Here is a 24,337-nt window from a genome sequence, read left to right on the forward strand (position 1 = left end):
CTACACTGCGTCAGCAAAATAAATATATTTGCCAATGATTTAGAGCATCGCCAAGAGGCATTGTAAAGCAAATTTGCCCCAAAGATGCGACCTGTTGGCTTTCCAAAGGCCAATTTAAATAATTGTACCATGCTGTGCAAACACCAAAGAGTTTTGTGTAACCGCATCGTACAATACATTGTACAAGGCTCAATTTTTACTTCTAAAACTTGTCATCATAACTGTTCTGTGTTTTTGTAATACCAAAATGTACGTGTTATTCTTCATTTCTTTTTCAGAGTGGGGGACTCTGCCTAACAGACAGCGTTGGGACACAGGTAAATCTAACGTAGTACTCACAGGCCATCATTGTTCAACTTTGTTTTCAGGGTTCTGTTTCGTGGCAAGAATGAATAAGTAACTGGATTAATGAGTACAACTCCAGTTTAACCCCAGGGCCGATATTATAGACTTTTATCATTGGGGCAAGTACCAGTATAAAACTATTTATTACAGAAAGGTTTTTCCATCAGGACAAATATAGATTAGAATATATTTTCCTCACATAAGAAATCAATTTACTTGTATCATAGAAATATATTAAAAAACAAATCACACTCCATAACCAGCCTATTTACATAGAAATATTAGCAAACTAACTTTGCATGGTTTTTACCATTTATACAATAAAAATTGTTAGGAACAAATATTTGTTCAACAATTGTATTGTGTAAACGTGTCACAAGCAGAGAAATCAGTTTTTGCCATGTTTGTCCAGATGCCAATACCAATTCCTTCCTGTGTAATTACGCAAGCGAAAAAATTGTGCTAATGAACTCATTCTCAGTTTTTTAACATGGCCCTTGGTGCCTGCATTTGATGCAGCTGTGTTTGCCCATCTCTAAACTGTCAGCAAATGGATACACATATACTACATGCATGGGGTAGAAGCAGCAGGTACAGCTGAAGCAGTATGTTCGCCTTTAAAAGCCACACACACACCTGGAATGACCATTCTGGTACCAGTCAATCCCATAAGGGACTGGAGGCATTGCAGGCTAGTTTTGGAATCCCCTTTTACTTTCCAGTCCCTGTTGCATGTATCATCAGGGCCACACAATTTAGTGTCTTATATGCCCCCTATCTCAACACAAAGGGCCATGGTGTAGGTGGCCCAATACCGGTCGGTAACGGCTGAAATTACCGAATTTCGGCCTTTACCAACTGGTATTGGGCATTTGGGATGTAGGGGAGAATTCGTTAAATAACGAATCGGTATATACCGATTCGGTATTTATCAAATCATCATTTACCGATTCGGTATTTACCTAATCGGTAAATGACATGTAGGAAGCACTTTGAAGAGTGCTTCTGTGCTTTAAGGATTCGTTATTTACCACCAACTATTAGTTGGTGGTAAATAATGGATACCTCTGTAAATGCAAATCTGTGCATTTACACCTGTGCCATGTGACAGACATACTGTATGTGTGCCACATGTGCACACAAGCACTATTCAGGGGTGCAACAGGGTGTCAAAGTGACTCCCTGCCACCCTTCACTCTTTCCCTATTTTACCGAATCGGTAAATACTGATTCGGTAAATACCGAATCTTAACGATTCGGTAATTTTTACCGAATTATTACCTACATAGCATTTACCGATTCTAAAATACCGAATCGGTAGAATTCGGTATTTTAGAATCTGTCAATCCTATTTACCTACATCTAGCCCAAAGTGTTTAAGTCTGTCCACTGTATGGAAAAAAGTAACCACACTTGCCTTGAAAATTCTCTATGGCAGCAGTAGCAGAACAAAACCTATGTCAGTTGCATGAATTCAATTCCTCATTAACGAATCATAGGAAAAAACCTATTCATGGCATTTTTATGCTCTTTGATCTGATTTGAAAAATATATAGCAAAGACACTTTTTAGAGTTATAATTACCTAGATTTCGTGTTCTTATTATTGAAATATTTAATTACTTCCCCTGTAGAAATCCTAAGGATTTTTTGAAGAATAAATTAAATATTGTGCCATAAACTGTATTGGCTTTACTTTTTAAAAATACAGGAGACCGTACAACCCACACCCCTAATGGGGGTGAGGGGCTGGGCTAACTCGCTTGTGATGCTAATGTTTGCCATGGCTGGTTTCAGTTTGCAGTCCGGCCTCAGAACATGTGTTCTTTAGGCCAGGCATAATAAGTGTATTCTGATCCTCAGGAATTGTGTTAATAATCCAGTTAAAAATACAATGCTTATGGCATGACAAGATTTATACCAATAAATAATAATACCTAAAAGTAAAACTGAATTAAACAACAGTGCATAATCTAACCAATTTATGATTCTACATTCATAGTCATCTTCGTTAAAGTGGTAACGGTAACTTGGTATGTGTTATTATCTGTAAAATGATTTTAAACACTTGTAATTGCATCTTTTTCATTAAGTGTACGGTCAAAAGCTCTGAGTTTGGTGTCTGCGTTATTAATTTAAAGTTATGTAATTATATTTTTGTTACATTTCCATCTATCTTATCCTGATGAACTTAACCTGGAACTAAGCTCAATAAACTTATCCTGTTTCATACACCTGGCTCAAGGATCATCCATTTACAACAATTTTATTAACATTTAAAAGTACATTTATTTTTAAATTAAAAAAAGGTTGTTAAAGTATTTATAATTAAATAATAAATGTTTTATTTGTTTCCCATTGACTTATATATGTATATATATATTTTTTAATTTAGCATTGATTTCTACGGGGTTGTATCTTGAGTCCCCACTTCCATTATTTTCTATAGGAGGGTGTTGGAGTGTCAGTGGTTAGCCATGTGCGGTGCTGGACTTAATATGGTTTTTATGGCAGTTGTAACTTACAATCACAATTTTAGCTCTACCAGCTTTTTCAGGGGGTGAAGACATGTAAGTTGACACTTTTGAGCAACTTTACTCTGGGACTTTATGTATAGCCAAATGTAGAAAACTACTCACAAGTGTAAATTACCTTTGTGTATAGCCCCGTTAATGTCAATTTATCACAAACACATAATATTACGGATCCTATAGACTGCTGTGCTTGTTTTTGAAATTGGTAGACAATAATGAACTGTTACTATATAAGTTTGGATCCTGGAAAATTTCATCATATATTTCACTGTTTTCATGCTCAACAGACTGGCTCAACCCTCTGGGAGAATACTTTCCTTCAGTCAAGTGTTCTGGCTTGTAAGGTAAATTCTCTGTGCATGCCCATCATCTTTTCCCTGTCTGGATGTGCTGAATGAATTACTGTCGATGGATTAGTGTAAGAACCTCTGTTTGCATTAGCTGTACAACAGTGCCATGTATACATAGAATTCCCAGAAAGCTATTGTTTGTTCTGCACTAGTTGTGTGCCTTGAGTCTAATATGTGTTGTTAAAATAGACTTTCCACTCGGAAAGGATGGGAGTGACATTTTTCAAATGCCTTAATTCCCAGAAGTAATGAAAACCAGAGCACAAAAGAGGCTGTATTGCACACAGTGCTCTAAGGGTGCAACAGATGTTTGTGCCTTTGGGGTATTTTGGTGTTACAGAAGGGACCAGAGATACTTGTGCTGCCCCTTCGGTAATCAGGACTGCTCTGGCGCAGAATGTGCACCAGTGACATCCCAAGGGGAGTGTCCTCATTTGCATGGGACGAATCCACAAGCAAATGAGGCAATGCCTTTGCCCCTGTTCATCACAGTATTACAGAGAAGGGTAAATAAGCCTTTAAAGGGTGCACTGATTATGCACTACATATGTGATGCATAGACAGTGTGCCCCAAAGGGTTCCCATTTGGAGGGGTTGCAAGGGGCCGAGTGAATGACTGCACCTACCTGCAGGGGTATCCCTGTCGACTCTTGAATGTGTGGGAGACATAGTCACAGTTCAGAACCTCAGCCTCACCTTTGGATTATGCACTCTCCCTGGTGTAGGAAGGAACTGTCAGAGTTTGCAATTTTTTTCTGTTTTCTGGCTAACTGTCCCTTATGCACCGTGCACACAGTTAAGAGTGCACCGTTAAACAGACAAGGACAGTGTACCTAATCTGTAATTTGGTAGCAGTTATCTATCTAATAACTAGCCCCAGCATTTCTGCAAAGCAAGTGAAATTTCTGGAGAAAAGAAATCAGGTTCATCTTTCACTGATTAAGCAGCACACTGTCATCATGAACTTTGTTTCAGTTATAGTCATAACCATAAATGTAGACAAAACAGAAACTTAAATAGATCACATACATTATTTGTCAACAGTAACCTAAAACCATGTATAACAAGATTGATCATTCTTAAACATGACATATTCGTCAATTAAGACCCTGAAAAATAAGACCGCAAAAGAAACTTAGAAAATGTGCAGCAGTCAAGTACAATAACATTAATCAATCCTGTTATACCTCAATCTCATTGTAGCTCTTAACCAACAAGTGACTTTAAATAGTACATGCTCATCAGATAAAAGCTGGTTTTAGTCACACAGGCATTATTGATAACATCACTGCAACACCTGAAATTATATAACTGATGCCAGTTATAGTTACTTGTGATAACTATAACTGGTGAATTTAAGTGTTCTTTTTATTTAAAAATGTTACGCTTAAACTGACATTTTCCCCTAACAACAATGTCACTTTAAACTTTGTTTTTTTTCAATGAATATATTTATTAACGAGTGGTGGTCACCTTTAGTTAGTTATAGTTAGGACCTCGAACCGTTGTAAAATCATTATTTGGTTTGCTAATAAGTTTGCCCCAGTTTGACAAATCTTCACAAAACTTACCCCCAAAAAGTTAATCCTAAACGTCTTTTCCCCATGCCGTTTTCCGTAGGAAAATTGAACAAAGATATTGTGAAAACGGCTGACCGAAATAATGCCCAATTTAGCAGAAAGCTAGAATTTGGTCCAGAAAGAATGCTTTTGTGTGATTTGGTGTAAATATGTTCAGTAGTTTTTGATAAAATGTATGTATATATATCACATTCTGTAGGATCCATGGACCCAACAGAATTAAAGATAACATCAAAGATATGGCATTAGCCATTTCAGGACTTGGGGACTGATTCCCCTGTCCTGATATAAATAAAAAACTTTAAAAAAAAATTATAGAAGGTGTCAGAGTATGGCTACCCTGACTGCCTCCGGGCAAAAATGTAATTTATTTTCAATTTCACCGTGAATTTGCTAAGGATCTACATGGGTGGTCCAAGCCCCGGGTGTCACTGATGTCTTATTTAGGGGGATACGGAAAACCATAAGCTGCATGTAGCACAGCTGTGGGCTGAAGGCCTCTACCAAACATGCCCTCCGCGACGGAGCCCAAGATGGTGCCTAAACAGACCATTGAGTGACACAGCAAGCAGCGAGGGGGGCATGCAGGTGTGTGTCGGTGGAGGGGACGCGGAGATTGGTCTCCCCCCCCCTTTTTTCTCTCCCCCAGCATCAATCGGACGAAGGCCCCCTGGAGCCATTTAGACGTGAGCTCTTGACCCTGCTGCGCTGAACCCCCACCTCAGCGTGGTGCATGGAGTGACGATTTTTGAGTAGAGTGGGCCTGGGCCTGCATGGGGGTATGTGAAGAAGAGGCCCTCAGGGCTGGGATGGTGCCTTTCCTCCTACCCTCCACTTGGTGATCCAAGGAGTTGCGGTGTCCCCGGGACCCAGGAGGAGAGGTGGCGAGTCTGGGAGATTGCGGATTGGACTGTTGTTGGTGCGGGTACAGGTGGGGTGCAGCGAAGAGCCCTTGAAAGTGGTGAGGACCATAGGCTTTTTGTTTGAGGTTTCCCTTCATCCCCCATTATGGCCTCAAGGAGGATACAAGAAGAACTGTGGGGGGTCCCTACGTAAAACGGGTGCCATGGTGGGGTCCTGGAGAAACCTGGCCCAGCCTAAGTGCAGAGTGGGATATTGGAGGTGAGGGCAGGCTCCGGCTGCTCATGCAGCCCACCTTGAGGCCAGTGGTGCAAACGGGCAGTGGTGATTGGCCCTTCTACCCCTGCAATCTTCTGAATGCTATGCTTGGGCCCTTACCATTGTTTGGAGGCCTGGAAGGACTTTCTTCGCCATGGGGTGCAACATGCCAGTAGGGGCACAGGGCCAATCCAAAATTGACTCCTCCTTCATCTGGTACACATGGGGCTCAGTAGCTGGCGGTCACTCCTTGGCCCCTAGTATGACTCTGAGGCTATCTTGCAGGTAATTCAGGCTTCCTGGCTGGCAGTGGAGTGCAAGATTGGAGAGGTTGGGGTGAATGTGCCCATCTTGCAACAGGATTTGGAAAGGGTGGCGGACAGAGTGACAGAAGCAGAGGGACAAGTTTCCATGTTGGAGGACACGTTGGGTGAACTGCAAGGCACAGTCTTGGGGCTGGTAGGTGCCATGCAACACCTGGAGAAATGTACTGAGAATCATACCCGGTGATGTAATCTACACTTTGTGGGCTTTGCGGAGGGCCGAGGGGTCGACCCGGACTGCTTTCTCAAGGAATGGATCCCATCTTGGGTATCATCCTCTCAGAAGTCCTATTTTGTTATAGAATGGGCCAATAGGTCCCTGGTGCCCAAGCCACCCACCCACTTATTTCCAAAATCCTTAACTATAGGAATCAGGACCACATCCTGCAGGTGGTCCAATAGGTGGGGAATCCTGCTCATTGAGCGTAGTGACTGATGGTCTTTCCAGACTATATCCATCAGGTGCAGCTGGGCCAGAAATCGTATGATAAAGCGAAGGTGAAAATTGACCTCATTAAACTTGAAATATATGTTGATGTCCCCAGAGTGCCACCAGGTTATTCATAACTCTAAAACTATCTTCTTCGATATCCCAGAGTCAGCCCGGGAATGGGTGATGGAGCAATGGGCCTTGAAAGTGAACCTAGTGCCGGGCTGGGGAGACCCACCCCAGCTAGGGCACCCTATGTGGGAAGGGTATGCCCAGACGCGAGTCCTGTGCTCACTACGCCACTGGAGTCAAGCTATCCTGACTGATGACGGCTGATAGCCAGACACCGGTCCTAGGATTGATTCCGGTCCAGGGAAGACATGGCTTGGCAGTTCGCGCTGGACTGTTCCCATGAGGCACAGGGTCAAGGCTGATTTGCATATGACCATGTCTGAACTGGGGTGGCTTCGTGAGCAAAATAACGATAGATTAAACCCAGATCTGTGACTGGGGGTGAATGTTTTACCATTGTGCAACATTCCGTCCATCATCTTGTGTGTTTTGACTTTTGTTTGTTAACAAGGAGGGTACCACAGGCACGCTGCTTTTCTTTTCTACTACCTGGGCGCCCACACCCCTGGGTTAACACTGGCTACATAGGTCCCCTCCCTAGGCAATGATCCATTATGTGCTGATGGCGTGGAACGTCAACAGTCCTAACAATCTTGTTAAAAGAGGGGGGTGCTCCGCTTCTCCAAATGGCAGGCCCTGCAGTCTTGCTCCTGAGGAACACTCACCTGCTTGGCACTACTTGTTCCTTTCTGGCTCGCTATGGGTTTTTCATGCACACCACACCCAGGGGTCCAGAGGTACAGCAATTTCCTACATTAAACATTCCCTTTGGTTGTTTCACAGGTCCATCTAGATTCTCTGGGGCAGTATGTAGTGGTAGAGGGTATGCTGCATGGATGAAGTATATACCCCTTATACCCCTCCCACCTTGGTGCAGTGTGCCATTGGGGATTTGCAGATGCAGATTCTCTGACTCCCTCACGGGACAACCTTCATTGGAGGATATTTTAATGATATCATGGTCCCAGGGGAAGACTCATTGGGGTTGGGTGCTGCCAGGGTAGGGGTTACACAGCTAGTCAGAGAACCTGGTTCTTTGTGGTCCATGGACGGTGTTGAATCCCGTGACTTCGGGTTATACACACCACTCTGCAGCTCATAAATCGCTCCTCCACAATCACTCCGAATCTTCATGGCACCTCCTGTTCCCACATTCTGCCCAGATGGATTTTGGATCATGCCCCTGTAACGCATTCCTTTCACAAACAGCCTGTGAGCCCCCGCCCGATGTGGAGACTAAATGCCTGATTTCTGCTGCATCAGGAGTCTCAGGACTTCCTCGTTCACTAGCTTGGGGGCTACTTTGACCTAAATTGCAGCACAATCCTCAGGGATTCTGTGGTTGGCCGGCAAGGCTTTTATGAGGGGAGTGATGAGGTCTTACAGTAACAGATCACTAAACTGGAGTCTAGTATCCTTCAGTTGGAACATAAGAGTTATGTTAATATGGATGGAGCTGGGCTACACCAACTAGCTTTGAAGAGGAAGGCACTTCAGCAACTGGTCACTTGAGTAACCTCGCCAATGCTGGATGACCTCGATGTACAGGATTTATGAGTGGGAGAACAAATCCATCCAGCTCCTATATTGGTGGGCGACACTGGAGTTACCCTCCTGGGTTCTTCCTTCTATTAAGACAGAGGTGCGGGGTGGAGGAAACGGCTGAGGATCTAGCGACAGCATTTACAGCTTACTGTAGGGATCTATACAGCCCCAGAGAGTGGCTCCCACAGGAGACTGCCCGTCTATTAGTTTGCAACATCCCACTGCCCGCCGTGTTTAATTTATAGGGCGTTCTTGGATCGCGTCTTCATGACGAAATCGCTCCTGCCCTCTGGGACATGAAGTCGGGAAAGACTCCGGGCCCAATGGATTCCCCATGGACTAGTATAGGCACTTCCAGGCCCAGGTGATGTCTCACCTTCTCAGCCTTTTTGACGGAGGTGGTGCGCAGAATGCAATTACTTCCCGACCTCGATTTGGTTACCATTGTGGTTTTGCCCAAACCAGGCCAACCACTAGATAGATGTGAGTCATATCACCCGATCTCGCTTATTAATTCAGAGTTAAACATCTTTCTTAAGACACTGTCTAACTGCCTACTCACAGTCCTCCTGTAGCTAATGTAACATAGTCAGTGCTGGTTAATGCCCCGTACAGGTACCAGGCATTGCCTCTATAGGGTGCACATGGTGCTAGTGAGTCTCTTTCTGCTGGGGGACCTGACAGTTCTTCTTTTTATAAACACTGAGAAGGCTTTTGATTATGTCGGACCTTTTTGGAGGACTGGTTGGTTAAAGTGAGCCTGGGCCCTCAATTTCGGGCCTTGGTTTGGGTGATCTATTCTAACCCCAGGGCCCAGGTTTGGGTCAGTGGCACCTTATCTGCCCCCTTCGTGATTGGCCAAGGCACCCGCCAGGGTTGCCCATTGTCACCACTCTTGTCTGTCTTGGTGATTGAGCCCTTGACAGAGTGGGTTCGGTGCAACGATCCGGTCTGGGGCTTTGACTAAGAAGTGGCACAGAGGATTGCATTGCACTCTGTGCTGATGATGTGACACCTATCGACTGTCATGATTGCACTGGTGTTGCAGATCATCAGCCTCTACAGGGACACTATGGGGCTTAGCATTAACTGGCTCAAATTAGTTTTGGTCCCCCTGACTGGGCAGACGGTTGATATGGAATGGTCGAAATGTCTTACAGTGAGCAGACTGAGTTTTCAATAATCAGGATTGTACATAGCTCTTGACCTGGGTCATACCTGGAGTCTTAATAGCTGACCCTATTGTCCTGCTTGATGACTGATCTCACCCGGTGGGATAAACTGCCTCTTAATGTTTTGGGCCGCACTGCACTGTTTAAGATGATCATGCTACCCCGCTTGTTCAAAAAATTGAAAAATTACCCAGCTTTTGTAGCAGCTCTGGTGGCGCCAGCTACAGGCCAAAATCTGGGCCTTCCGATGGCTTAACCAACCTCCCTGCATAGCCTATGGGAAATGCATTCAGACCACCTATGACGGGGGTCTGGGGATGGCGGATGTGTGCCTCTACTATTGGGTGGCTCGGTTGAAGGTCAATAACTGGCTTAGTGGGATTAGGGGGACCCTGAAAACTGACATGAGGTTGCAAGGTTGGGCTTGGATAAGATCAGGGGGCTGTTGTATGGTATTCCTGCCCCTTCACATGTCCCCAAGCTCACAAGGGTGGTTCTTGGGACCTGGCATATAGCTGTTCAGGGGACCGGTTTGGGGTTATACTCATGACTCCCCTGTAGGTGGGCGGTTGATTGCATCACGTCTCCTCCCTAGCGGGGTTTCGCGGTTGAGATATGGTAGGCATCTCTAAGGTAGGAGGTATTTGGCAGGGGACACACCTTAAGTCCTAACAGATGCTATAGAAAGAGTTTAACCTGCTCAGTTATTTAAATACCTGTAACTGCGTCATGCCCTAGAGCAGCACTGTGACTTCCTTGGGAATGTTCCCGGATGCAGCCTCTGGAGGTGCAGACTCTTATGGGACCCATTGAAAAGATGAGGATTTTGAAGCTCTATAAATCCTTCATAGTTCTCTGGATCTCTTCACGCCCTGACTGAAGGGACATGTGCATGGCTCCTGGGGTGCAGGTCATCCCTTTGAGGCTCAAGCTCATCCAAATACTTTTCATCTTCTATCAGGAAAAATTGCTCCTCATCTTGTCCCCATTTTTAATCAAATGTTCTCCTCCAACATCTTTCCTACTAAATGGAAACTAGTATCAGTTCTTCCCCATCTAAAGAAAGCTAATCTAGATGGGGCTGATCCTAATAGTTATCTGCCAATTTCAAGACTACCTTTACCCGCTAAGAAAGTTGAAAGGGCCATGAACACAGCACTATCTGAATATATCGAGACAAATGCTTTCCTAGATGCCACCCAGTTTGGCTTCTGGAGAGCCGCGTCCAGCCAAACATGCCTTCCCGCTTTAGGGGACTTCAAGCCCTAAGAAGCCCTGCTTCGCGCCAGTAGGCGCCAACACCAGGTTCGTGCACCCCGAGGTGCATAAATACAACTCACAGCCCCAGCAGTGAGGGACGAGCCTGGGCTTGCCCAGCCAAGGGCGGGCCCGCCTGTGCCTAGAGGAGGCTGGGCTGGGCCATCCCCTTAACATAGACGCATCCACCAGCGATAATGGGTAAGCATAAACAGCCATGTAGCCAGGATCAGTGGAGTGCAAGAGTGAAGGTGCCCAGGAACTCAGCCTCCATCATATCTTATTTGACCGCTGCAATGGTGGCTTTGAATAAGGAAATTCAAAACACGGAGGTTGAGCTGGGACTAAGCCCTGATCTCGCTAAGATGACAATTGTACCAGACAGCTCCCCAAAAATCCTGCCCCCATTGAGCCGAGAGTGCTGATAATTGAACAGGGAACAGGGGGGGAGGCACTTCACATTTTGATAGACTGGCAAGGGGCACCCAGGGAGAGACGAAAGAAGAGACTTTCAGAGAGGATGCATCCCTGCAGAATGCCCATTCGATTTACCCAGGGAAAAACAAGAGGAAAAAAAGACCAAGTAAACCTGGACACGTATCCGCTGACATGATCCATATTCAGGCCGGAGACTTGGACTCATGTATTCAGTCAGCTGTTCGGGAAGCTTTGGTGGAAATTTTTAATTCACGGCTGGAGCCCATTTTCTCGAACATTGCTAAAGATATTATTGTCTTATTGAACACTTCTGTAGAGGGGATTATGGCAAAACTAGAGCAACTTGAGACCCAGCTAGGGGGCCCAAAAAAAGCTTGCGATAACTTTAATTACAACCCCATCCCCCGGATACAAATGCAGTCTATTGTTTGATAACAGGGAGGAGGATCTTGTTAATCAAATACCATCAAAGAATAGAACTGAGCCTAACTCTATAACTAATTCAGATGCAACCTCAGGGAGACAGGCAGGGGGCATCACTTGCTGCCATATTGAGACACCACAAAGTCTTTTGCCAAATCACAAGCCTTTGGCTCAGAGCAGGCACCATGGTAACCAAGAGGATACAACTGTGATAAATAGTAGTAGACTTCATCTGCCCCCAGAAGCCACTCCCCTAGTTGCTATACTTACAGGGGTTCCCCCACTGAGAGAGCACAGCTTGGAATTTACAATGGAGTTGCTACGCAAATCCAACCATTGGTGTGACCAGTACTCCAATAAGCAGGATCAATGTTTCTTCATGCATCATAATGGCTAGACGTGTGGGGTGGGTTGGCCATAAACCTAAACAGATTGTAGCCGGCTGCATTGTCGTTTACTTTGACAGTGCAGATATAGTGGGACAGGTATTTAGGGGTGACCGCCAAGGAGGGTCGCGGGGCATCAGGGCCCTGCCAATGGGCTTTTTCTGCCCACCACCCAAAGGGGTACAGCCATCGGGGGGAACTTCCTGGGGGCCTGGGCTCTTAATGGATAGACGAGGACATCCCACTCCCCACCCAAACCCCAGGGAGGAGACCCACCCTGTTATGTCTAATTGGAATCTAGTAAGTGCCCCAAAGTTGCCAACCATGATTCCTGAGAGGTCTGAAGAAGGGAATAGTTTAGCTGATCAAAATAGATTCCTCCCATTATCTTTTGTTGATGAAAATGATTGACTGAAACCGCATTGTTGTCAACAGAGTTAGATCTGTGAATGTACCAAAGGGCAGAGATTAGATAAGATTGAAATCCCTAACATTTAATATTATTAGTTGGAACATTGCGGGACTGAGAAGCAAAAAATAGGATCCCAAGTGACTTAATTTGTTAAAAGACTACAATATAGTTTGTCTACAGGAGTCATGGGATATGGAAAGCAATTTCTGGGTGGATGGGTTTAAATCTTATAGCGTTCCTGCACAACCATCCCCATCAGGCAGAGCAAAAGGGGGCCTCTTAATGTTATTCTCGCTTAAGTTGTCAGGGGCTCATGAGGAGGGAAGATGTGAGGTCCCAAAACTGTCTGGCAATTGAATTTACTGCTCATAATTTGACAAAATGTTTGTTTGTCAATTTTTATAACTCAGGATAGATAGCTTTTTAAATTAACATTAATCTAAATTGAAATGTTTTTTAGAGGAGTACAGATTGAAGCAAACCACTTATTATTCTAATTATGGGCGATTTTAACATTCATGTTTGTGAGTTGAACTGCCAGGGAGAGGATTATTTAGGACCGGCGAATTTGTGCACTTCCCATTTTGAGCATACACCGTATGGGGAATGTTTGGAGGAGCTCTTGGCTGCAGTAGACCTTTTTGAACCAAGTTTTATTGATACAGATGAGAGGATTCCCACTTTTAAAGCTCGAGGGCGAGATAGCATTATAGATTTTATATTTATCTCCCCTACCCTTTTACATCAAGTAATTTTTTATAACGCCAAGTGGTCTAATTTTAGTGATCATAATCATTTTATTCTTGTGCTGGACAGGACCCTAAAAGGGAAACTGGAAAAGTTAGGGGGTGATACTTGTTTGAAAACATCTGATGAGGGCCGGAGGTTAAAATGGGCCAAAGTAATCCAGGACCTTTATTTCCAGGACCTCTGTGTGAAGGTTGAGGACAAATTTGCAACCTGCCTTGATAAATCTAAACAGGGGTCGAAGGTACTCAGAGCCTTTGAAGCAATCTGTGCGCAGATAACTTCAGACCTCTTCTTACCAACTAGATCTAGGCAAACCATAGGAGAGATATGGTTTGACAGCAACTGCTCTGAGAGACACCGAAAATTGATAGAAGCATTGAAAATGGTCCCACAAGATTAAGGCTATATAGCCAGGCTAAGAGAGGTGTATAAGCTTGCTTTATCCACACGTAAAAAGGAAATAAAAGGAGAATCTTGGAATGCTTTATTTTCGGTGGAGTTCCTAAAAGATAGCTCTAGATTCTGAGCTATCGTAAATAAAACTTTCTTCTCTGGGATAGAGAACACCCCAGTTGAATGCAATATCACAGAAGCCCAATGGCTTTCCCAATTTGAAGCCATATATGAGGCCACTGCTAGGCCCCTGGCCCAGATGGTGTCCCAGCTGACTTATATAAACAAAATCCAACTTTTTGGGCCAACATTTTGACAAATGTTTACAATATGTCAAGCCATCAGGGTTTTCTGTCATCATGGTCATCGTCTACCATCATTCCAGTTTTTATAAAAGGTCAGAGAGGGGACCTGCGCTGCTATAGGCCGATATCATTAATAGACTCTACAGTAAAAGTTTTAGGGAGAGTCATTATAACTATGTTAATGGAGTGGCTGGATGAGAATGAGGTTTTAACTAATCTCCAATATGGTTTTAGACGTGGAAGGGGTACTCTCGATCAGTGTCTAAATTTATATTTATTAGCAGGTAAATATACTGTAGCCAAAGCGGGGACACTACAGCTGGCTTTTATGGATCTTTTGTCTGCTTTCGGCCTGGTAAATAGATCTAAGCTTTGGCTCATCCTGCTAGATATGGGCATAGATCCAAGTCTAGTTCACTTCTTGGTGGACCTACATAGGGATCTCTCTGCAAGGGTGAGGGTCAACCAAGAAGGGAAATGCATAAGGCACTTTAAATCTGGTAGAGGTGTATGCCAAGGATGTATTTTAGTTCCATTACTTTTGACCCTATATATAAAAAATTTAGGAAAGTTTTTAGACACCTAGTCTAATTTGGACATACCGCGAGTACGGGACAGGGCTATCCCTGTGCTTCTATACGCAGATAATGCTGTTTTATTAGCCCGCACAGCTGTAGGGCTCCAGAGGCTTTTGGATTCTTTTGGGGCCTTTATGAAACCATTGGACTTAGTTGTTAACATAGCCAAATCACATATAATAGCTATGGGTCTGAAACAGAAAAAATCAAAATCTTTTTATTGTGAAGGCGCAGAGTTGACCAGGGTGACCTCTTTTACTTATTTAGGGGTACTTTTTGATGAGAGGTGAGAGGGGTTCATGGGTACCCCAACAGAAAGTTAAAACAAATGCGATGGCAAGGTCAATGGCTGCTGTGCATGGCTTTGCACAGCGCCTGGGGGCCAAACTAATCGATGCCATGCTTAACATATACAGATCTGAATGTATAGCCATTGCACTCTAAGGATTGGCCATCGGGGGTTATAAGCCAATGGAGGGGGTTCAGTTAGTTGAAAATAAGTTTTTACGTACCCTCTTGTCGGTCCCCCAATCCACCCCAACTTTTGTAATACACCAAGAGCTAGGTGTTGGTTATGTTATGTGTTAGATTGGTTGAGGCGGGCCCCGGTGGTCTGCTGCCATAAGACTAGGCTTAACCAGAATTAACGCTGAACCACAAGATTATTAGGGACTGTGTCACCTTGGAGCGAGTTAACAATATTCCATGGCTATATTATGTCAAGCACACATTAAACAAATTAGGGCATCCAGAAATATTTGATTTCCCTGTTAAAATAAGAAAAGAGGACCTGGCATGGGTAAAAACACATTTTCTAAATTTGATGTTGGCTGAGCGGGAGGAGATCGAGCTAATGACACCTTCAGTAAAAGCTTATTTTTTGTTAAAAACCTCCCCCGAGACTGAACCTTATTTGAGAATAGTCACTAAGCCCTTCCGTCGCCTGCTTTTAACCAGGTTTAGTTTTAATATAATTCATTGTTTCCTGGCTAATTCGCAAGGCTGGAGTAGTGTGTGTGATTCAGGTCCTTGTACTTGTGACAATTTCGCGACTCAGGACACTATGCACTTTATAATTTTCTGTGATTATTATAGTGGTATCCGTAGGAGGTTTTTATTTCCAATTTTAAGTGGAAAAGGTTTTATACAGGTCAAACCCGCTTTACTCTATCTTCAGCTGCTGAATGACCCTTGGTAAATATTTAACATTGCAAGCTTTTTAGTCGCAGTTGTGGGACTTAGGAAAAAACTGTGCCCTATGACGTCTTAGTACCCTTCAAGCTTATGCAATTATACTCTTTATACTAGCATTTTTAATTCTGAATTATATCTATTGTTGTGATTCATTGTTATATATGTTTTAATGGCAACCTGGGTTTCTATGTGATTTTATGAATTCTGTTTTTTATCACATTTTCCTTTTTTTAGGTCGCCCATATTTATTGATAATTGAGATTATAGATGTTTTAATGAGTAGTGTATGTATTGTACTTTTATGGTTTTTATTAACTGAATAATGTGGTTTTGACTGATTGACTGGCTTCCGGAAACACCACAGCATGGAACTGGCCCCGATATCTGCGTCAGAACAGATTAGGCAGACGGTCGATGCAGGGGGTAATGCAGCACGTGTGCCGCTTGAACTTTCTGTTGCATTCGATACCGTCAGTCATACAAAACTACTTGAATGCCTTGAGAGGATAGGCAAAAAAGGAAAAGCTCCCACCCTACTTAGATCCTTTCTGCCTGACCGAGAAAAATGAGTTGCGCTTTCTGAATTTAATTCACACAACTTTACACTACCTTGTGGGGTCCCTCGGGGCTCATCATTGAGCCCTACCCTTTTTAACATCTATGTTTCACCATTGGCGTAGCTGATTAGATCACCGGGTTTCTCAACAATATCCTGTGCTGATGATACCCAAATTGTGGTGTCGGTGACAGGGTGACCATCGGGTTCGGCATCTCAGTTTTATACTTGCCTCCGTCAAGTTGGAGACTGGATGGCTACCAACTGTCTAAAGTTGAATTCCGACAAAACTGAGGTGCTAATCTTTGGCAGCAACACCACCTTTTGGTCCCCAAGCATCTGGCCATTGGAACTGGGCCCTCTGTCCACCCCCTCAAATAAAGTAAAAAACCTAGGTGATTCAAAGCTCTTATTTGAAAGTCATGTGAACAAGATTACCTCAGCATCTTTCTGTATGTTAAAACTTTTGAGAAAGATTCTCCGATTTATTCCTTCTGATCTATGCGCGCTGGTGATCACTGCTTTGGTCTTATTCAGAGGCGATTATTGCAACGGTCTCTTCATCAACCTCAGGTCCAAATGCCTGACTAAACTACAGATCGTGCAAAATGCGGCTGCCCGTCTTTTGTTGAATATTCCTAAGCATAAATCAGCCACTGCAGCCTTAAAAGAATTACACTGGTTACCAGTGAAGCGACACATTGAGCTTAAAGCCCTTTGCATAGCATATTATGCAACTCATGACATAGGGTCAGTCTTTTTCAAGCAAAATCTTTACTTGTATCTTCCCCACGTCAGTTACGCTCACTTCAAGCTCACAATCTGCTGATCCCTAGGTTCAAGAAAAGTGCTTGGGGCGGTAGAAGCTTTCCAGTCGGGACAACCAAACTTTGGAACTCTCTTCCCCAAAGGTTAAAAGACGAGACTCACCTGTTGACCTTCAGGAAGGCACTGAATACATGGTTGTTTAACCTTTGACCCTGAGTTAAGACCCTACGACATATGTTTACTTGATGAGCTAGCGCCTTGACACCTTCGGGTAATTGTATTGCGCACAATAAATGCCTTTTTCTTTTCATCCTACTCAACTATTTGCATATGACTTATATGGCGCAGTTGCAGGTTTAGAGTGCAGGCGTGCTGGAGTCATCACCGTGTCAGCGTTGTTCAGTGGAGAAGAGTGGCTCAATGGTTAGAGCGGCAGACCCTGATGCAGAGGTCTGGCCCGGGACCAGGGTCCAATTCCCTCCTCGGCGGCTCTTGGACTCAATTTCCCCGGACCTGATCATTCTCGCCTTGGTGCCTAGTCTAATCATGAGTCCCACTCTGTGACTCTGGGCAATAGCTTGCTTAATCTCCACAAAGGCACCAGCAGCGCTTGGATGCCTGGTTTCACCTTGGGGGTGCCCAGGAGTGGACATTTCACATGAAAGCCAGGATGGGTTCCACAGCGGTATGAATACAGCGCTACGAGACCTCTGGGTAAAAGTGCGCTATATAAATACAAATACGTTTGAGGACGCCTGCTCTTTTCTACCACATGGTATGGGATTGTACAGTCATCACAGGGTACTAGACTATGATACTTGGCACACGAGTCAGGGTTATTGAAAGACCTATTGAACATTCCCCTGTGCTTTTTCTGTTGGAACTTCTGGAGGGGGTCTGTGACTTCATTGAGGATAGGAGCTTGGTGGAGATTGGGGTGGCATTGGCGAAGAGAGATATTGCTAAATGGGGGCAGTTGGCCGGTCCTCCCCCTGTGGCCCTTTGGAGACAGGTGGTCGACTGGTGCGCCATGCAGGAGAGAGCGGTGTATATGGTTCTGAGATGCCCGAAAAAACATGCAAAGGTATGGGGTAAGTGGATGTCATATCGTAGGTGCTTTGATATTTAGGCTTTTTACAGGGTGTGATGATTTCATTCCCCATTCTGGCCCGTGAAATGTTGTGGGATATAATGTGATTTAAGAACAATCAGTTAAAACAAAAAACACTAGTGGATGGGATGGCGTGCGGCCCCCTCCCCACCTCCTCGAGCCATTCACTGGTCTCTGGGACACCCAAACCCATAGGACACTGGTATTTCCTGCCTGGGAGAGTGCGGGCAGGGAATACAAACTTAATTTTCTCATTTTACTCGCCTGCTCCTGGACTTGGCGGGAGCAGGGAAAAAAGCTACTCCCACCCGGACGAGAGTAAAGGAATGGAGCGACTCATGTGGCACACAGGACCTGTGCTGGCTGGGGAGGTGACCGAGGCAGATGGGGAACTGGTGGGCCCTCCTTACCAAGAGTTCTTAATTTAGCTGATAATAAGCATGGTAAGGTGTGGTCTATCTTACCAGTTTAAACTTCAAAACACTTTGGTTATAATATGCACATTTTTCTCGTATCTTTTCCTCTTGCTGTATTTCGTATCGAAAGATAATGGTAGTTGTTTTCTTTTGCAGAATGGGATTTCTTACAAAGTTTCATTTTTTTCGATGGTTGAATCTTGGAGGCTAACAGAGATATTTCTCCCCTCATCAGTCGACGTTAGGATTTGATCCATTTCATCCAGTTGATGAATTGTCTGTCTGAAAAGAGGCAGTCTTTTGGCTTGATACATGGATTTCCTCACAAGGACTACATTAGCACAATATATACCACCGGCTTAAAAAGTTCAGGGATCCTCACCCACTCATTTCACTGGACCCGGTCTGAGTCCCAGTACGTAAAATACCATCTTTGTAGAAAAGATAGTCACTATTTTTCAGAGATTATATGAATTTCTTGCACATCTGTCAGCCGCGCGGATGATGCTAATATCGTCTGTTGCTTGAAGTTCAGAGGTCGGGAGTTTCTTGCTGCCTTGCTCCTGGCGCTTCTCTGCCCCTAAACGTTGACTTTAGCAGTGCATTAACCACAGAAGCATCCAAGGAAGGGACTTATCTTTCGACTAGCCACCAACCCTGGCAGAATGTTGAGATATGGAATGTTTTCACGCCAAGAACTTGATCACTTGGTCGTTTGAGTCTTTGGTGCTCTCACTGATGTTGGGTAGTGTTGACAGTGCAGTGACTGTGTCTTCCCTCACAGTCTGTTGGATAGAGGAAGTTGCCACAAACCATAGAATATTGCAGCACACTCTTCAACTGGTTGCTGGACACTGCTGTCAAATACGGAAGGTTCGACCAACTCAGCAAAATTCTCTCCTACTTTTAAATGACTATAGTGGGAGGTGAATTGTTGTGAGCAATGAGTGATGCAATTGTCCCGTGTAAAAGCAAAACATTTTGATGTTAATGTATAAAGAGTATGCTGTGGAATGCCTTGATTTTACAATTTCTGTGTTTATCAGCCCCACTGCACTAGGCCATTCTGTATGAATATTACCAATCTTTCCTTTCTTTCTTATGAAGTATCATGTTATTGTCCTATCTTGCTGATCATTAACTACGCAAATTGATTCCTGTTTTCACTGGAAGCCTTTCACCAGCAACAGGAATCTGCATTAGATCTTTGCTGGTACTTGGTACTTCCACCCCATGAGGTATATTTCTCATCACAGCCTGGGTGCCTGACTCCTTAAACCTCCTATTCCCACTCCTCAAAGCACACAATTACTCTACCCCTACCCGATACCTACATCTGCTACAGGTATTCTCTTCCACACCCCCTCCGTACTAGAGACCTAGGTCCCCGATCTCCTCCAGGTAACCTAGTCCCATCATCCCCTCTAGATGTCCTCTCCCCCCACACTCCCCCGCCCACATTTAGCAACCTACCTCCCCATCCCATCCTGGTGTGCCGAATTCCCGCAACTTCTCCAGATAGCCAGTTCTTTCACCACATCTGCTTGTCATGTCATGTTACTCCAACCCTACAGGTACACTGTGGGACTTTATTGAACAAACAAGCACAAACTGACTATGTGACATATGTTCACTGAATAACTAGTATTATGGTACTGCATCTTATCTGATCTTGATGGAGCGCGCTCTCTTCTCTTCTCTCTAGGACTACAATAATGTGACTGCCTGCCAGATGTTTTTGAACATGATTATTATGAGTGCCATCTCTTCAAACAAGGATGCTCTTTCTTTATACACACCCTTTTCGTGAGTACCACTGCCGGATCCGTTCTGTACCTTAAAGTATTAAATCTTTGTAGCATTGTAAGTAAAATGCAGCTCTAGGTTTTCCATGGCATTTAACTTATTGAATGTTTGAGTCATTCAGTCAATCCATCAAGGCATTTGTATAGCGCGCTACTCACCCGGAGGGTCTCAAGGCGCTTGGGGGGGGGGTCCGCTACTGCTCGAATAGCCAGGTCTTGAGTTGCTTCCTGAAGGAGAGGTGGTCTTGGGTCAGGCGGAGGTGGATGGGGAGGGAGTTCCACGTCTTGGCAGCCAGGTAGGAGAAGGATCTACCTCCCGTAGTGGCTCTTCGGATGCGGGGAACGGCGGCGAGGGCGTGGCTGGTCGATCGTAGCTGGCGGGTGGGGGTGTAGAAGGTCAGGCGGTCGTTGAGGTATCTGAGGCCTTGGTTGTGGAGAGCTTTGTGTGCGTGGGTGAGGAGTCAGAACGTGATTATCTTGCTGAGGGGGAGCCACTGCAGGTCTCTCAGGTGTCCGTAAATGTGGCTGTGTCGGGGGATGTCCAGGATGAGTAGTGCGGAGGCATTCTGGATGCGTTGGAGTCTTTTCTGGAGTTTGGCTGTGGTTCCAGCGTAGAGGGTGTTTCCGTAGTCCAGTCGGCTGGTGACGAGTGCCTGGGTGACCGTCTTCCTGGTTTCGGTGGGGATCCACCGGAAGATCTTCCGTAGCGTGCGGAGGATGTTGAAGCATGACGAGTAGACGGCGTTGACTTGTCTGGTAATCGAGAGGGAGGAGTCCAGGATGAAGCCCAGGTTGCGTGCGTGGTCCGTTGGTTTGGGTGCGCTGCCCAGGGCACGGGGCCACCAGGAGTCGTCCCAAGCAGAGGGTGATGATCCTAGGATGAGGACTTCCGTCTTATCTGAGTTCAGTTTCAGGCGGCTGTTCATCATCCACTCGGCTACGTCTTTCATCCCTTCGTGTAGGTTGGTTTTGGCGGTGGTTAGGTCGTTGGTGAGGGAGAGGATCAGCTGGGTGTCGTCGGCATAGGAGATGATGTTGAGGTTGTGTTGGCGTGCGATGGCGCGAGGAAGCTCATGTAGATGTTGAACAGCGTGGGGCTGAGCGATGATTCTTGTGGTACGCCGCAGATGACTTCGGTGGCCTCTGATCTGAACGGGAGGAGGCGGACTCTCTGGGTTCTTCCGGCGAGGAAGGAGATGATCCACTCCAGTGCCATCTCCTGGATTCCGATGTCGCTGAGGCACTGTACTAGGGTGCGGTGGCAGACAGTATCGAACGCTGCGGAAAGGTCCAGGAGGATGAGTGCCGCTGTTTCCCCGTTGTCGAGCAGGGCTCGGATGTCGTCGGTGGCTGCGATGAGGGCGGTCTCGGTGCTGTGGTTGGCTCTGAAATCGGACTGCGAGTGGTCGAGGGATCCATTCGTCTCGAGGAAGGCGGCCAGCTGTCTGTTGACTGTCTTCTCGATGACTTTGGCAGGAAAAGGAAGGAGCGAGATGGGGCGGTAGTTCTTGAGGTCGATGGGGTCCGCTGAAGGTTTCTTCAGTAGGGCGCTGAGTTCGGCGTGCTTTCAGCTCTCTGGGAAGGTGGCGGTGTCGAAGGAGGCGTTGATGATGTCCCGGAGATGGGGTGCGATGATGGAGTCTGCCTTGTTGAAGACGTGGTGAGGGCAGGGGTCGGTTAGTGATCCGGAATGGATGGAGTTCATCGTGCGGATGGTGTCTTCGGTGTTGATTGGGGTCCAAGCGCGGAGGGTGGTGGTGGGGGGCATTGGTGCGGGCGTATGGTGTGTCGGCTGTGTGCTGAAGCTGTTGTGTATATCTGTGATCTTGCTGTGGAAGAACGAGGCGAGCGAGTTGCAGAGGTCTTGCGATGGGGTGATGTTGTTGTTTCCGGCGCTGGGGTTCGAGAGCTCTTTGACGATGTTGAAGAGTTCCTTGCTGTTGTGGACGTTGTTGTCCAGTCGTTCCTTGAATGCGGTTTTCTTGGTGGTGTGGAAAGCTGGTGGTGTTTTCGGGTGGCGTGCTTGAGGGTGGTCATGTTGTCTGTTGTCGGGTCTCTGCGCCAGGCTTTCTCGAGGGCTCGGCAGTTCTTCTTGGAGCTCTTGAGTTCGTCGGTGAACCAGGATGCTTTCTTGTTGCCAGGTCTGACGCGGAGGGTCTTCAGTGGAGCGAGGTCGTCTGCGCAGTTGGTGATCCACTTTGTGAGGTTGTTGGCGGCTTGGTTGGGGTTCGCTGAGCTGGCGGGGGGGGTTCTGGCTCAGGGATGTGGCGAGCTGGTTGGTGGTGATCTTGTTCCAGCTTCTGCGGGGAACCCGTTGCGGGTGGTGGTGGAGCGTGGTCTAGCTGAAGTGGACGCAACTGTGGTCTGTCCAGTGGAGTCCGGTGGTGTGGCTGAAGGAGATGTCCTTGCTGGAGGAGAAGACAGGGTCAAGCGTGTGGCCGGCGTAGTGGGTGGGGGTGGTCACCAGTTGCTTGAGTCCGAGGTTGGCGAGGTTGTCCAGCAGGGTGGTGGTGTTGCTGTCGTTGTTGTTCTCTAGGTGGAAGTTGAGGTCCCCTAGGAGGATGTAGTCAGCGGAGGGGAGGGCGTGCGGGCTGATGAAGTCGGCAATGTCTTCACTGAATTGTGTGCGTGGTCCCGGGGGTCTGTAGATGAGGGTGCCTCTGTGGGTGTTCTTGGGGTCGTGTGTATCTGGAAGTGCAGGTGTTCGGCGGCTGTGAGGGTGTCATCGGAGTTGGTCGTGATGCGGATGGTGTTCTTGTGGACGATGGCGATGCCTCCTCCTATCTGGTTGACGCGGTCCCTCCGGGTAATCTTGTATCCGTCCGGGATAGCGGTGGTGATGTCGGGCCCTGAGGAGGCGTTCATCCATGTTTCCATGAGGAAGGCGACGTCTGGAGATGTGGAGTCGAGGAGGTTCCAGAGTTCGACGGCGTGCCTGTGGATGGAGCGGGTGTTGAGCAGGATGCACTTCAGGTGGTTGCTGCTGGGGGTCGGCTTGGCGGGTGTGGTGCAGGTCTGGATGCAGGGGGCCTTGCAGGAATGGCAGGTGAAGGGTCCGTGGGTGCGTCCTGGGGTGGCTTGGTGGCAGCCGTGGGTCCGGCCGGTGTTGAGTGCGTTGAGGGTGGCTGAGTCGTAGGTCCGGCGGGTGGGCTGGCATCTTCGGGGGCCAGGGGTACTGGCGCTGGGTGCGGTCCAGGCGCGGACGGGCTTACCTTTGGCGCGCCTTCGGCGCAACATCGGAGCGCCTGCTGCATGTACGCATGCACTCTGCCATAAATGGAGAGTGAGGGGGGCGGGGGGAGGGAGGAGCAGCTGGGAGGCGGGAGCGGGGTGGCGAGTGGGGGGGGGGCGAGCGGTGATGATGCTGGAGGGAGCGTGGGCGGGGCCGCGGGGGAGCAGCGGCAGGGAGAGGGTGGGAAACAATCAACAGTAGAACAGTGCTAAGTTAAATGCTAGGAAACGCCAAATAAAACAATTGCGAGTGCAAAACAAAGAAGCAGACACAGAGGACAGCGGAAGAAAACAAAGTAAATGCGGGCAAAACGACGACGAAACAATTTACAGAGGACGAAGCAGGCACAGAGGGCAGGCAGGGTCAGGGGGCCAACCCAACAGGGCAGGACTCTTCGAGGCGGCAGGAGAAGGCCGGGCACACTCGGGGTGGGCCACACGGCGGGAGGAGCGACCGGGTCTGAGTCATTGAACTTTTATTGTCAGTATACTCTTCCTCCTTTTTTCTGTCCTCCTATTTACTACTTCTACCACTTGGGGATTCCCAATCCACGACTCTGCACATGAAGAAGGCCACTGCTCACTCATTGGCTGGACAGCTGTAGTTTAGATGAAAGGTTTGTGGGTTGGTATGAACTCTATTACCACTGCACCACATACAATAGTTTTTTCCATTGAAGTTCTGATTATATCCTTGGGACGACCTTTACATTTTCTACTTCTGCAGTAATCTACATTTACTATCAATTCTCCTACCGTCTGAAGTCAAGTATTGTCATCCTCTA

The 24,337-nt window shown here is 46.3% G+C and overlaps 1 protein-coding gene across 2 annotated transcripts in view; it reads left to right on the forward strand.

Moving 5' to 3' along the window:
• LOC144799736 (meckelin-like) overlaps positions 1-24,337 on the forward strand; it is a 347,109-nt gene that overhangs the window by 127,881 nt on the left and 194,891 nt on the right. For both annotated transcript variants that reach the window (XM_078671255.1, XM_078671257.1), the window contains exons 6-8: positions 279-317; positions 3,166-3,222; positions 20,222-20,322. In XM_078671255.1, the coding sequence (XP_078527381.1) occupies positions 279-317; positions 3,166-3,222; positions 20,222-20,322 (197 nt within the window). The remainder of the gene's footprint in view (positions 1-278; positions 318-3,165; positions 3,223-20,221; positions 20,323-24,337) is intronic.

Source organism: Lissotriton helveticus, chromosome 12 (assembly GCF_964261635.1).
Source record: "Lissotriton helveticus chromosome 12, aLisHel1.1, whole genome shotgun sequence".
In the NCBI taxonomy this organism is placed as follows: Eukaryota; Metazoa; Chordata; class Amphibia; order Caudata; family Salamandridae; genus Lissotriton; species Lissotriton helveticus.